Source organism: Lemur catta, chromosome 3 (genome assembly GCF_020740605.2).
Source record: "Lemur catta isolate mLemCat1 chromosome 3, mLemCat1.pri, whole genome shotgun sequence".
Taxonomy (NCBI): Eukaryota; Metazoa; Chordata; class Mammalia; order Primates; family Lemuridae; genus Lemur; species Lemur catta.
The window spans coordinates 88,027,995-88,043,890 of NC_059130.1; the positions used below are offsets into that span (position 1 = coordinate 88,027,995).

Sequence of the window (15,896 nt, forward strand, 5' to 3'; positions counted from 1 at the left end):
AAGCAGCAGCCACAAGGTCTACACTGGGGAATGAGATAAACAAAACTAGAAAGGTACTAAACGGAAATGAAAAATGGAGAAGTAGAGCTCAGACCAAAACGAGAGAAGAAAGGTCCAGAAGTAAAATGGTAGAAGGAGGTGAAGGTAAAGAAAATTCTTGTCAAAGAGAAAACACTTCTTAATTTAATTTAATATCTTGGAAATGGCACAGCTCTTAGTAATGACAAAGCTAGTGCAGTATAATTTAATGGCTGGAGTAGTGATAAAGTTCAATGGAAAAAGGAGGCCGTGCTATGTAGTAGAAGCTTCCTCATCTATAAACTGGGGACAAAAATGCATATCTTCTAAGATTTTCGTGATAAATCAAAATAGATACTAGGATATATTTAAAAAGTAGGCTGCTGCCATCACTGAATCTCCTCTCTCACATTCTTTTGGAAGACAACTCCATGAGTACCCACCCCACAGTGCCTAATAGGTAGTATTTTATACATCTCCAAATATTGAATAAACAGCAATGAGAAAGCAATCTAGACATCAACTGTTTGCTCACTGATTCCTTTAATTATTTCTTCATTTAACTAACATTTACTGAGCACTATTTGAATACCAGGCACTAGGAGAGGGAACGGTAGCAGTAGTTATTACAATGGCAACTAACATTTATCAGGTTCTTACTATAGCTAGGCATTATTTCAACCAGTTTTCATTTAACTTACTTAATCACCAAAACAACTCTAGGAAGTAGGTACTTTTATTATCCTCATTTTATAGATAAGGACACCAAAACTCAGAGACAGTAAGTTGAATGTTAATGGTGGCACCAGGATACAAAGCCAGACATTCTAGCTCCAGAGTGAAGTTCTTTACCACACTTCATTACCTCTGGGAAGAGAATCTTTTGCCAGTCACATGAGCATTTAACTCCGTATTTCTAAGTGTCCTGTCCTCCGCATGCATTAAGTTTAGGGCAAAAAAAAGGACTCTTCTGTATTATATGTATTTTAAATATCAAAGCTATCAGAAGTCTAAGACTTCTTAAAGTTGTCTATTATTCCCAAAGACATGCAAGCTCTCTTCTTAGCAAAAGCTCAAAAATTCCAAAACTGGATTAAATTAGTACCTGAACTTAAGGAGTTTACATCCTATCTGAGGAGGTGAGAGCTATCTATACTTTAAAAGATAAATAAGAAGAATATGGTAAGGGCTTTGTGAATTGTGCAATGACTATAGTATTCCAAGGGAAGAGATTATTTTGAACCTGGAGGGGGGGTGGGAGAAGGAGGGGCTAAACAGGGGACGCTTGATAGAAGAGGTCAGTCCTGAATTAGGCTTTGAAGAAAAGAGCAGAAGAACATTTCAGAGAGAGAGAGAACATCACACACAAGAGTGTGGAGGACAGAAATGAAAAAAATGTGTTCGGAGGAAAGCAAGTAAGTAACAACACTAATAGAAGGTTTATATAGTGGCAGAAATGTCCAGAAGGACATGTGAAAATAGATTACAAAGAGACTTGAATGTCAGTCTAACCAACCATGGGAGGGAGGGATCTCATCTGCCACATTCGTCTAATGTGAGTTTTAAAACACTTGTTGTCTTCTTACAGGATCACAAATTTGCTGAAATGATGCTGTAGTCATTTATGAAGCTGCCTAAATTAAAAACAAACCTACAGAAATTATGAAGTTACTTTTAAAAAGCATAGCTCATAAGTAACTTGAAAATCTATTTCAATTCCATATTCATTTTTTATAGTCCCTTAATAACCACATTCTCGAATAATGTTTTTTAAGCCTCTACTTGAACACTTTCAAGTGATAGTCCAACATCTAATAAGACCTAGGATGCCCTACACCACCCCATCTAATCAAGCCAATGCCTGGTGTAGGACAAAGATAGGTAGAAAGAAAAGGTTATAAAACATCCATTTTCTACAATTCAATCTTCTAAATGAAAATATTCAAAACAAAATCTTCTGTATGTCACAAATATAAGCATTTTAATTGGAGAATAAACATAGAAAATTATCTTCAGTGTGGTGGAGTAGATATTAGCTGTTTTTTGTTACCTAGCATCTTTTTTTCCCTATTCTGATTTTGCTTGTGGTGGGGTGAGGTAGGGTGAACACACTTTCTACATTATCAGCTATGTTGTTCTGGTGAAGCCAGTAACATCCCAGCTCCAGGGTGAAGCACATGACTGTAAAATTGTGATTGGTCAGGACTGGACACATGACTGAAACTAAAGCGATCAACACTAATCCTGTCAATCCTGTTAAGGTCCAGAACAAAATATGAGAGGCTGAAATTGCTGTAGCCATCACACCACCACAAAGGTAGAACCTATCTGAAAATGAAACCAACCCAAAAGAACTGGAACCTAGAAACAGAGATGGGGGATCTGAGTCCTCGTGATCTCATGCCTACTTCGAAATACATCTAAGCCAGATTTACTTTTTTTTCAACCAGTTTGGACTGAGTTTTCTTTCACTACCATCCCAAAGAGTACTAACTGACACATGTGGTAATATCCAAATCCCATAACAAGAAAATGAGGTTAACTTCTTAGCACTTATCTAGTATCAGGCATGATTTTTTTGCAGTATTGCAAAATAAATTTATTTGAAAATAAACTGTCTTATAAGGGTCAGAGGCAATTTGTGATCCCAGATTCAGCTTGTCTCATAAAAAGATTCAACTTCAAGTAGCACAATTTCATGTCTGCTTTTAATCCTAAACATTCTTGAATCATGAAAGAACCAACTATTTACACAACAATAACCAACTATAGATACCAAATTTAAAAAAATGAATCTGGCACATTTTAACAGCATTTTACTTTCAACATTGCCTTGAACTGTCTTATTTCTACACAAAAATCAGTATTTTGCCATACAGAAAGCACAAGAAAATAAACGACTATAACTTTACTATATAACACTATAAAAGCAAGAAAAAGCAACTGAGAAATTAAAAGTTCTCATTACATCATATCACAATTATTTTTTAAAAATCAGAAAACAAACACACAAAAAAACTAATGAACTATCCAGAAGCCACGTAAAGACTCTTACTTGAAGCTGGAGAGTATGTCGAAGAATTGTTTCTTCTAAGGCATGGATCCACTTTTCTCGCTCATCAGCATCACGTGCTGGAATAAAAGATTATAAAAATTAAAAGTTTACTTTCTACAATATACCTCTATGTTTGAAAGTATAATTTTAAAACTGTGATAGTAACAGAAAAGGTTTTTAATTGTGCCATTTCCTTAGTAAGTTCAGCTTGATCTATCCTTTCCAGATTTGCAAACCTACTTGCAACAATTTATAACAAAGGGAATATTATGTTCAATAATAGCAAGCTACACAGTTCAGACCAAATTTCCCACCGAGAACAACTAGAAAAGCTGGTCTGATTATTAAAAAACAACTGGTTGAAGGCATCAGAAACCAACAAAGTAGAAAGAATTGCCAGGCCAACATGTGGGAGAAGACAAAAATCTAGAACATAAGCCTTGTATTTAGGGCCACTTTTCCCCCAGAGACTTTGTAAAATCCAGGGCAGGAGCTGTAGACTGGACAATGCACTTAAAAGCTTTGTCAGCATGTGAGCAGGGGGTATATGAGAACTCTACTTTCTGCTCAATTTTGCTGTGAAACTAAAACTGCTCTAAAAAATAAAGTCTATTTAAATAACAATAAGCCTTTTTAGGCCAAAAGGTAGAAACCTGGGCCTATCAACAACGGGAGCTCTGGTAAATAGGTCATGTTTTGATTGGGACCCCAAACGGCTTCACTTTGGGATTAAGGATAAACCAGAATTGAAACTATTACTTGGTCATATAGGTGGCCCAGAAAAATCTTAAATCTTGATGCCTGAAATGGATTAAAATGACCCCAGATTATCAGTGAGTCCAGGCATCTAGCTAGCCAAAGCAAATGAAAATCTTTTCTGTAAGATGATACCATCTTAGCTTCTAAATTAAATTTCTATAAACAATTTTTCAAATACAATGTCTAGTGCAAAGGCAAAGACAATCAAGTACACATAAGCACAGACACTTTTGGAGGAAAAAACTGCACACTAATGAGAACAAAAAGACAATATAAACAGATAAACTGGGGCTCCAGATTATTTTATAAATGATACAGATTTTTCCTTTTTTCTTTTGTTTGCTTTTCATTTAGATTTATAAAATAATCAAATATAAATTCTAAAATTGAAAAATTTAATAATCAAAATTAAGAATTCAATAGATGAATCTAACAACAGAGTAAATACAACTCAAGAGACAATTACAGAACTGGAAGAGAGGTTAGAAGAAACTAATCAGAATGAAAGACAGTGAGACAAAGGGATAGAAAATGCTGAAGAAAGTGTAAGCCAACACGGTGAAAAAGTATAACATGCGTGTGATTAGAATACCAGAGGAAGACAAAAAGAAAGAATGGAACAGAAGCACTATCTGGCTGAGAATTTCCCAAAATTATGAAAGACATTAAGCCACAGATATCAGAAGCTCTAGGAATCCCAAGCATGGTAAATCAAAGAAAAACACAGTTAAGCACATCCCAGTAAAAACAGAAAAAAAGAAACAGAAAAAAATCTGTTTTCAAGATATAGGAACCCTCTTGAATGGGATTAGGGACTCCAGAGAGCTCTCTTGCTCTCTTAACAAGCTGTGAGGATACAAGGACAAGGAGATGTGGAATGTCTGCAACCTGTAAGAGGGCCTTCATCATAACTTGACCATGCTGGCACCCTGATCTCAAACTTTCCAGCCTCCAGAACTGTGAGAAATCAATGTTTGCTAATTAAGCTATCCAATCTCTGGTAATTTGTTATAGCAGCCCAAACCGATGAAGACACGAAGTAACTTTGAAAAACAGTATTTGGACTACATAATGAAAGGCAGAAAAGAAAGGAAAGGAAAAAGGAAAAGAGGGAAAGGGAAGGAGGGGAAAGGAGGGGAGGGGAGGGAAAAGGGGAAGGGGAAAGGGAAAGGAAAGGAAAAAGCTGTATACAAATATTATACTCTAGTTAGCAAATCTGGTTTTCATAGGAGTGTAGTTTAGCAATTCTATAACTACAAACAAGTGACTACATTATAGATAATGAGAACCACATTTCTCAACTGTCAAAGAAAAAATTTACAAATAAGAAAAGGAAGAAGTCTAGAATAAACCTTGTGGTATTAGACTGGAATTAGAGGTATCAGTATGAACTCATGATTTTAGATAGATAATAGATAGGTAGATAGGACAGGTAAGTAGGTAGGTATACAGATACAGGAAGTGCTTGAAAAAGAATGGGGGCGTGTCAAAAAGGCACAGGAGCCAAACTGAAGGAGCTCTAATGGTTAAAGCTCAAAGAATTTTGAGAAATAAGAAATAAGACAGAAATATGAAAACAAAACCAAAAAATAAATTCAGAAAGTATTGGACTATAGACCACAGAATATAATAAATATCCATGAATTGAATACAGATATATAAAGAATACTTGAATAAGTACATAAATAGGGGAGAAAGGATATCTCTTCCTTCAGAAGAATTATGATTAGTAAGTGTAGAAGGCTGGGCATGGTGGATCACACCTGTAATCCCAGCACTTTGGAAGGCTGAGGCGGGAAGATTGCTTGAGGTTAGGAGTTTCAGACCAGCCTGGGTGACATAGCAAGATCCCATCTCTACAAAAAATTTAAAGATTAGCTAGGTGTGGTGCAGTGCGAGCATAGCCCCAGCTACTCGGGAGGCTGAGGCAGGATCGTTTAAGCCCACGAGTTTGAGGCTACAGTGAGCTATCATCAGGCCACTGCACTCCAGCCTGGGCAACAGAGCAAGATCTTATCTCTTAAAAAAAAATGTAGAGGGAATAAGAAAAATCAAAAATCACCATTACACCAATACTACAGTAATAATTGCTAGAGGCAAGATCCACTGATAGTGAATGGCTAAAATCAGCAGGCAAAACTGAGGAGAAACAGGTAATTAGTATAATCTAAAAGTGTCTCCCCAAAGATATTTATCAATTATAAACAAAAAAAGTAATTTTACAATGGAGAAATCTGGCACACAGTACCTTAATCAAGTGACCAAGGTTAACATCATCAGTAGTAAGATTAATTGACATCATATACCCCCCAATACAATTCACTGATAAGGAAACAGCATCATTTCTGTGATATTCTTGCCAAAAATACATAATCTCAATCTAATCATGAGAAAATATCAGATAAATCCAAAATGAGAGACATTCTACAAAATAACTAACCAATACTCATCAAAAATGTCAAGGTCATGAAAGACAAGAAAAGAATAAGGAATTGTCACAACTAAATGCAATGTGAAATCCTGGGTTGAATCCTGGAATAGAAAAGGGACATTAGAGGGAAAATTCAAATGAGTTCTACAGTTTAGTTAAAAGTATTGTATCAAATGAGTAAAAGATCCAGTTCAGGGTATCAGAGCCTGAGCAGGGCGAAGAGGGGTGAAGGGACAACCTAGTATGGGGCATCAAAGCCCAGATACTATATAATGGGAAAGTCCAACACGGGGAGTCTGAGCCCAAGGAAAGTGAGGAGGGTGTCCACACTGCAGCGAATGGAGTCAGTCTGGCACAAGTCGTCCAAAGCTGAGTGGAGTGAGGGTGCCATTTACAAAGGCACGTGGATGATTGTAAAATAATTATATATAGAAGTATTGATCAAACAAGTAAATATAACAAAGATAAAGAGTTTCTCATAGTTGGAAAATGGAGTTACAAATATGGTAAGGGAGAAAACCAGAATGATTTCTGTGACATTAGACTACAATTGGAGGTATCAGTATGAATTCATGGTTATATATATATATATGGAAATAAATATGGACATGGATACACTAGAAAACATCCTTCATCAAAAGAATCCAGTGCTCCCTGGAAAAATGGGTGATTCCAGAACTAGAACAGGAAAGGTACAAAATGAATCTGGAATATCTTCTTGTGCCAGAAAGTAAGGAATACTCAAAAAATGATAGGGGCATGTCAAAAAGACACAGAAGTCAGCTTAAATGGGATTCCACTGGCCAAACTGAGGACAATTTCAGCATCAAAATAATGAGCCCAGGTGGGGTGGCTCATGCCTGTAATCCCAGCACTTTGGGAGGATGGATTGAGGCCAGGAGTTTGAGGCTCCAGTGAACTATGATTGTGCCACTGCACTCCAGCCTGGGCAACAGAGTGAGAACGTCTCTAAAAATAAAATAAAATAAAATAATGATATGTTTGTAGACAGGGAAGGCTTCTGAGACAAGGAGATTAGAACTGAATTTTAAAGACTGAGTAGAAATTAGAAGCAAAGGTGTACGGGGTGGGGATGTGGAGAAAAGGGGGGGCATTCCAGGTAAAGAGAACAGAATAAGCAAAGACAAAGGGCAAATTACTATATGAGAATAGGACTAAGCATCAGAAGATGTAGCCCATGCTTTGCTACTTTTTTCTAGTGTTAACCTTAGCAAGCCACTTAAATCATCTAAATATTCATTTTGCACCTTAAAATTGGAAGCTTGTACTACATTATCCCTTCTAGCTGAAAATTCAAGATTCTATTATTCTGACTAATTTAGCCTGCTGTCTCCCATTCTCTCCTGTGTGTCAGTAAACAAACCTCTACCCTACTGGATCTAATAGGAAAAATATTTTTATGTGTATGAAACACCAAGGAGATGTCCAGTTATTAATCACAACAAATTGTTCATATGAAAATGAAAATACAGTAATGATATAAACAATTCACAAACCATCTGCAGAGGCAGCTCTCTAGGAGTAAAATTAAAGCTACACTGGGTAGTGGAGAGGGAGGGATAAAATGGGGATGGTTGATGGGTGCAAAAATATAGTTAGACAGTTAGCTAGAATGAACAATATTTGATAGCACAACGAAGTCACTGTAATCAATAATAAGTTATCCCATGATGACATCTGAACCACGGGGAGGTCCTATCCAGACACTATAAAACAAGACCCAGACCATAACCAAGGTCTCTTTTGCTAACGTAAGAGGTCCAGGTGTCATCTGTGGCGTATGTATCTTGCTCTTGCTCTATAATCCTATCTTGTGCTCCCCTCAATAAATTTTACCTCATGCGTGACTTACAAAAAAAAAAAAAGAATCTAGCCTGGAGTGGTGGCTCACACCTGTAATCCTAGCACTCTGGGAAGCTGAGGTGGGAGGATCACTTGAGGTCAGGTGTTCGAGACCAGCCTGAGCAAGAGTGAGATCCCTGTCTCTACTAAAAGTAGAAAAATTAGCCAGCTGTGGTGGTGCATGCCTGTAGTCCCAGGTACTTGCAAGGCTCAGGTAGGAGGACTGCTTAAGCCGGGAGTTTGAGGTTCCTGTGAGCTAGGTTAATGCCACGGCACTCTAGCCCAGGCAACAGAGCAAGACTGTGTCTCAAAAAAAAAAAAAAAAAAAAACTAAGTTAGGGTATACTTTAAAATAACTAAAATAGTGGAATTGGAATGTTCCTAACACAAAGAAATAATAAATGCTTGAGCTAATGGACACTCCAGTTACTCTGATTTGACTAATATACAGTGTATGTTTATATCAAAACATCACATGTACCCTATAAAGATATACAACTATTATGTGGTCATAATAATTAAAAATAAAAACCAAAATTAAAACTATACTGAGTGAATCCCTACTAAAAATGGCCACATTTAATGAATCTGCTAAAACAACTTTGAGTACTATAGTATTTTACCCAAATAACTCTTCTTCCCTCTTTTTATGTTATTTATACATTCAGTTTATCTCTAGAATTGATTGCTTCTCCAGCATCTACCACTTCTATACATTACATTGTCAAGCTTGCTTTCTATCTTCTAAGCCAGTGTGTTCCAAATTTTGTGACTTACAATAAGGAATACATTTTATATAGCATGACTCAGTTCACACATACATATACACATGTATGTGGACATACACACACACATATAAAACTGGAACATTCGTTTCACAAAATAATGCCTGTTCTTACTACATGACATACACATTGATATTTTCTGTTGTATCTCATTTTTTTTAAATGCTGATTTGGCCCACTAAATAGAATTCACAATGCACTAATGGATTGGTATCCACAGTTGGAAAACACTGCTCTAAGCCACCTTGACGCCCCACAAAGCTACTGCTTTTTAGTTATCTCTTAAGTAGCACAATGTAAAGGCCAAGAGGGCCAACTCTAGGGTCCAAACTCTGGTCTGATACCTAGCTTTCCCTTATTCACTCTGACCTTGGGCAAGTTACTTAAACTCTCTGGGCTTTACTTTTCTCATCTGTCATCTAAGGATGATAATATTACCTATGGGGATAACAGTACCTAGACCCTTATGCAGTTCTTGTGAGGTTTCAGTGACATAATTAATCTGTACAATATTTACCACAGTGCCTGACCTACGCTAAAATACCAATATGTTATCATACACAGCCTTAAGAGAAAACAAGGTCTATTAATCCAGTACATAATTAGCCAGAGAAAATTAGTTGGAAAGAGATTACTTGTAACTTCTAATTCCCAATAAAATGCCTGATTTATATGGAAACACTTTAAGGTGTACAGAGGAAAAATAGTATTTTTCCAGTAGGCAAAATACTTATCTCTTCAGGATTTTATAATCTTAGCTCTTTTATTACATATCTAATCACATTTCCTATATTACGTATATTTGAATGCATAAGAACATGAGGTCATTCAAAAGTCTTCCAATGTAATAACGCTCACAAACTAAACCACAAGAAACATATTTTAAGACAAGGTTCCAAAACTCCTATATCTTACCATTCCTGATCCACTGCTTAAGAATCTGTCTTCCTAAAGTCATATTTTCTTCTCCTTTAAGACATAAACAACCTTGAATAAATTACTGCCTGATTGCAAAAGGAAGTGGTTATTTCTCTGTTCTGCAATTTAAGTAAAAAGAATTAACATCTGTAATCAGGAAGGCCTTCTTTTCTCTGTAAGTTATTGTGAAATAAAACCATTACACAAAAACCATGTTTACAAGATTAACTGTTGAGAGACTGTCCAAATATCTACTGAGCCCAACATGCATGAGGTACTAAGTTTAGGATATAAGCAAGGATAAAGCATTCCATGATCTCAAGTAACTTACAATCTCTTGGAAAATACGATAACTTGGTTGGACGGTACATTATCTAGTTAGGTTATCTTCTTCACCCATTCTAATAGCCTTGAATACCTTTGCTTATTAGAATTCTATTCATTCCTCTGAGCTATGCTGAAATGTTACCTTCTCCGCATATGTTGCTCATGATAAGAACACCTGCTCTCTCCTTCCTTAAATTTATTCAAATATTCCAATACTTGGGTAGTATGTAAATACACATGTCACGTACCTGTCACTGTCTTAGGCATTAGGGACACAGTTTGAGCAATAGTTAAAACTCTAGGCCGGGGATAATCAAGGTTCAAAAATCTACCTTTCCAGTTTGGCTTCCCAACATACTTTTCCATGAGCCACTACCTTGCTGCTACATTGTACTTACTGCTCACATGACTCACAATTCCCAGGTTTTGCTCAAATTGTTCCCTCAGCTGAAATGCCTGAACCCCATCTCTACCTGTGTAAATAATAAAAGCTAAACCTGTTGAGCACTTCATTTGTGACAGCATGGTTCTAAACATATAACATGTATTAATTAAATCCTCACAACAGCTACATGAGAAAGGTATTATTATTATCCTTATTTTCTAGAACAAAGTAACAAAAAAGTTTAGTATTTTGCAGGGACATAGCACATAGAAAGCAACAATGAGAACAGAGTCTCCAGGCTTCAAACACCCATAATTCTGTTAAATAAACTTCAACTCATACCCTTCTTGGCTAGGTGCGGTGGCTCACACCTATAATCCCAGCACTCTGGGAGGCTGAGGCAGGAGGACTGCTTGTGGCCAGGAATGTGAGACCATCCTGAGCAAAAGCAAGACTCCATCTCTACAAAAAATAGAAAAATTAGCTAGTTCTTGTGGCACACACCTGTAGTCCCTAGCTACTCGGGGGGCTGAGGCAGGAGGATCATTTGAGCCCAGGAGTCTCAGGTTGCAGTGATCTATGCCGATGCTATTGCAATCTAGCCCAGGGGACAGAGCAAGACTCTGTCTCAAAAAATTAAAAAAAATTAAAAAAATAAAGTCCTTCTTAAGGGATAACAATATAAGCTTTTCCACAGTTTAGAGATATTGTAGGAAATGAAAAGAATGAAAGCCAGAAATTCTAGTCAGAAAATTTGGGTTCAAGTCCCACCTTCACTACTTTTGTGTGATCTCAGGAGGATAGTACTTACCACCTCTGAGTTGTATCCACATATTTCAAAAGGGGTTAATGTCACCAACGACCTCATAGGTCTACTGTGAAAATCAGGTGAAATAAGATACCTAACAACATCGGGAATACAATGAGGTCAGGGGGTCCTCTAGGCAAAACTACTTCTGTACTAAGACACAATCTGCATTTTTCACTATGTTGATGTTTGTACCAATGGTGCAAGAGCAACGGTGGTAGAACTGACGGCACATGAGCACAAATCAAGGCAATGGTACCAAACTGAACTAGTAGTCACTGTAAGAATTCCTGTTTCTCTTAAGAATGCTCTTGAAGAAGCAGTAATCATTATGAAATCACAACTCTTGAGTACACTTTTTTTAAATATATAGTCTCTGTGACAAATGGGAAGTACACACAAAACACTTCTACTGCATAGAAAAATATGATGGTTATCTCAAGGAACAACACTGCAAATGTCTGAGTTGTGAATAGACACTTTTTTCATCATTTTTACTTGGAAGAACAACTGATGAACTGTATTATTCACTCTGGGATATTTGGCAAACATTTCCCTGAAAATAAATGAAGTGAGCCTGTCATTTCAGGAAAACTGACAGTGCTATTGCCAATTATAAAATTCAAGCTCTTAAGCAAACATTAGAATTTTGTATGTATTCACCAGCCACCGTGACCTTGACAGATTCTCAAAACTTAAAGCCTTTTCTGATGAGTTTGAGGCAGTATCAACAATTTTTATGTCATATAATGAAATCTGTCAACATTTGGAAGATCCACATAACTTAGTAAACCGTATTTTCAAATCACCAATGCATGTTACGAAACCATACAAAGGGTAAAAGATCCATTCAAAGTACCAGACAAACCAATGGATTTTAATGTGATAGAGTATTTTCACTTATCAATTTCATTAGATTTCACATTGCAACTAACCTTTAAGAAACTGTTACTTGAGTTTTGGTGAAGTATCAAATAGTCACAATTATCTGAAAAGACTATTAAAATACTCTTCCCTTTTCTAACTACATATATGTTGAGGCTATATTTTCATACACTTCAACCAAAACAACAAATAACAGATTGAATGCAGAAGCAGATATGAGAATCCAGCTATCTTCTATTAAGCCAGACATTAAAGAGAATTGCAAAAATGTAACACGATGTCATTCTTCTATTTTTTTGTTTGTTCCTTTGTTTAGGAAAATGGTTCTTTTCTAATAAAATATTACTAGTGTAATGGGTTTCTTATTGTTATTTTTAAATAAAAAAGTACATGTTTTTTAAATTTCTCAGTTTTAATTTCTAAACTGGTAAATATTAATAAATAAAATTGAAATAAACAAAAGCTCTCTGAAGTCCTCAAATAATTTTTAAAAGTGTACAAGGATCCTCAGACCAAAACGTTTGAGAATCACTGGTATGCAATATATGTGACATCTTACTTGATTACTTATTGATTCCTCCTCCACTAAAATGTAAGCTCCTACAAAACAGAAGCTTATCAATCTTGTTCATTGCTATATCTCTAGCACTTGGCAAAGTGCCTTGCATATTATATTTTGTAGTATCTTGTTCATTTTATATATATATAAAATGCATATATAAAAAATATATATATACACATACATACACACACACACGCACATACATATAAGAGACGGAGTCTCACTCTGTTGTCCAGGCTGGAGTACAATGGCATGATCATAGCTCACTGCAGCCTCAAACTCCTGGGCTCAAAGCAATCCTCTTGCCTCAGCCTCCTGAGTTGCTGGGACTACAGGCATGAGCCACGGCACCTGGTTTCATTATATATTTAAGAGTAGTTACATGATGGATAGCTAGATGGATGCTGAATAAAAACATTCCTCTTAGATAAATGGGTGGTTTTAAGTGCAACTGACTGTAATTTGGAACAAGTTTGGATATGTTGAATAGTCTGAAGGTGTTTTTTTAAAAAGGTAATAAAGAAGTATGCAGAGAGAGAACAATTCACATGACTCTATAGTAATCTAAGCCCATGTTTTATATCCAGGAGGTTTAAGTGTCATGGTTTAAATAAACTGCTTATCATAATAAAAAAGGGGTGAGATCAGATTAGAAAGAAAAAGATCTGTGTGCCATACTATTCATATACCTTGTATAAGCTTCTATCAAAGTATCTATGTTATTATAAAGCTCTACTTTGTGCAAATTTTTCCCCTTCCTTTGCTCAACAGTGTACTCCCCGAGGTATGGGATGGAATCTGATCCATATTTTGTTCATTTTCAAGCCTGACATTTTCTTAGCAACTAAGTTGTAGTCATAATTACAAGACATCTGATAATCTTCTCAAATGCTACCTTCTCAATGAAATCTCCAGGCCAGCATACACTGAAACCTGGCCCCCTAGCCCAGCATTCCCAATTCCCATCATCCTGATTACTTTTTCTTTTCTGTATTGTACTTATCCCCTCTAACATACACAGTCACATGCCACATAACAACGTTTTGGTCTAAGATGGAGTGCATATACCTGCAGTCACCAACCTCCAGGCTGCATACTGGTCTGTGGCCTGTTAGAGACTGGGCTGCAGAGCTCTACTGTCCCACAACCCTACCACATGGAAAAATTGTCTTCCATGAAACTTAGGAACCAGGGGCCCACACAGTAGCACAGCAGGAGGTGAGTGGCTGGCCAGTGAGCAAAGCTTCATCTGTATTTACAGCTGCTCCCTATCACTCACATCACCGCCTGAGCTCCGCAAACCGCTCCCTCCCATCCGCACCACCCCCACCACCCTGTGGAAAAACTGTCTTCCATAAAACCAGTCCCTGGTGCCAAAAAGGTTGGGGACCGCTGGCACATACAACAATGGTCCCACAAGAGTAGAATAGAGCTGGAAAATTCCTATAACCTAGTGACTTTGTAGCTGTTGCAACTTTGCAATGCAACATATTACTCACGTTTGTAGTGATGGTGATGTAAACAAACCTGGCTGCCAGTAGTATAAAAGTATAGCACACACAATCATGTGCAGTACAGAATACTTGATAATGATCAATGACTTTGGTACTGGTTTATGTATTTACTATACTACACTTTTTATTATTAGAGTGTACTTCTACTTATTAAAAAAGAAGTATCCCAAACCCCTAGAATTATGCCAGGCAAACAGATGCTCAATAAATATTTGTTGAATGAGGAATGATAATCCACTGATTTCATTATTCGGTGTAAGGTCCCATTTTTATATCTGGAGTCTAAAAATAGGTTGGATTTCCTAAGAAATCACTATTTTTGCTTAGTATCCTATTAAAGCTGCCATAATTGGCTCCTTCAAAGAGTTATGAATAGTTTTAGCTGAAATCTCCAAAAACTGTCAAAGAAAATGCAAGCAAATATTTACAAAAGTGTTTCTCCCCAACAACTTCTGCTTTGACTATCTGAGGCAATACTGTGAATCTCCTGAACACAGTCAGCATTGTATTGGGCAACTGGATGTCACTGATTAAAAGTCAAAGCAGATAGTGAAAACCGAATGTAGATCAATGGATTACTTTCAATTCATTCTACAATTACATGCTTCTGAGTCACATTCCAGTCAATGAAAAGCCTTACCAAATTTTTATGTAAATATATCCTAATAAATTTAGCTCTCACAGAAGATGTTTCCTAACTACTTTAACTCTAGGTTTCAGCAAAAACCTAATGTTAGGGGGTCACTATTCCTTAATCTTGAATTCCAGAAAACTCAAGATTTGAGTTTTCAGTCTTTAAGACTTACAATACTGAGAAGGCTAGAAAAAAAATATTAGGAATAGGATGGTTTTAGAGAGCTCCAACAGACATCAATAAGGAGGGTGCTTTGGCAGAATAGAAACTAGAAAAAGGAATATTAAAAGGCTACAGAAAGTATAAAGGCAAGAAGTGATAAAGACCTTGGACATGTCATTGACTTAGGGGATAGAGAAAACATAGAATCCAATACACATGTGACTCATTGGATGTAGAAAATGTAGATGTAGGGAAAGAAAAGGCTTCAAATTTGATTAATTGAGTGAATGGAAGTGCTTCTCTGCAACATCATGAACACGGTTCAGGAAAAATAGGTTGGTTTTTTTTTTTTTTATTCAATCTATTCGAATAACAATTCAAAATTTTATTTTGGGTTTGAAGAGTCTCAGATTCAATTAATTTGAGATTTGTAAAATCTGATCTCCTCAAGACTCTTAGTAGAATTTTTATTGAATTTATTAATTAATAGTTAGTGCTCAAATATATGTTGCTAGAAAATATTCCTTTCTCTAGGAAAGACCAAAAAGTAGAATACATCTTTTTTTTTTTTTTTTTTTTTTTTGAGACAGAGTCTCACTTTGTTGCCCAGGCTAGAGTGAGTGCCGTGGCATCAGCCTAGCTCACAGCAACCTCAAACTCCTGGGCTTAAGGGATCCTACTGTCTCAGCCTCCCGAGTAGCTGGGACTACAGGCATGCGCCACCATGCCCGGCTAATTTTTTCTATATATATTTTTAGTTGGCCAGATAATTTATTTCTATTTTCAGTAG

General features: G+C 36.5%; 1 protein-coding gene across 3 annotated transcripts in view; it reads right to left on the reverse strand.

The window, feature by feature from the left end:
- OSBPL9 (oxysterol binding protein like 9) overlaps window positions 1-15,896 on the reverse strand; it is a 161,409-nt gene that overhangs the window by 79,540 nt on the left and 65,973 nt on the right. For all 3 annotated transcript variants that reach the window (XM_045548041.1, XM_045548042.1, XM_045548045.1), the window contains one exon: window positions 3,074-3,150. In XM_045548041.1, the coding sequence (XP_045403997.1) occupies window positions 3,074-3,150 (77 nt within the window). The remainder of the gene's footprint in view (window positions 1-3,073; window positions 3,151-15,896) is intronic.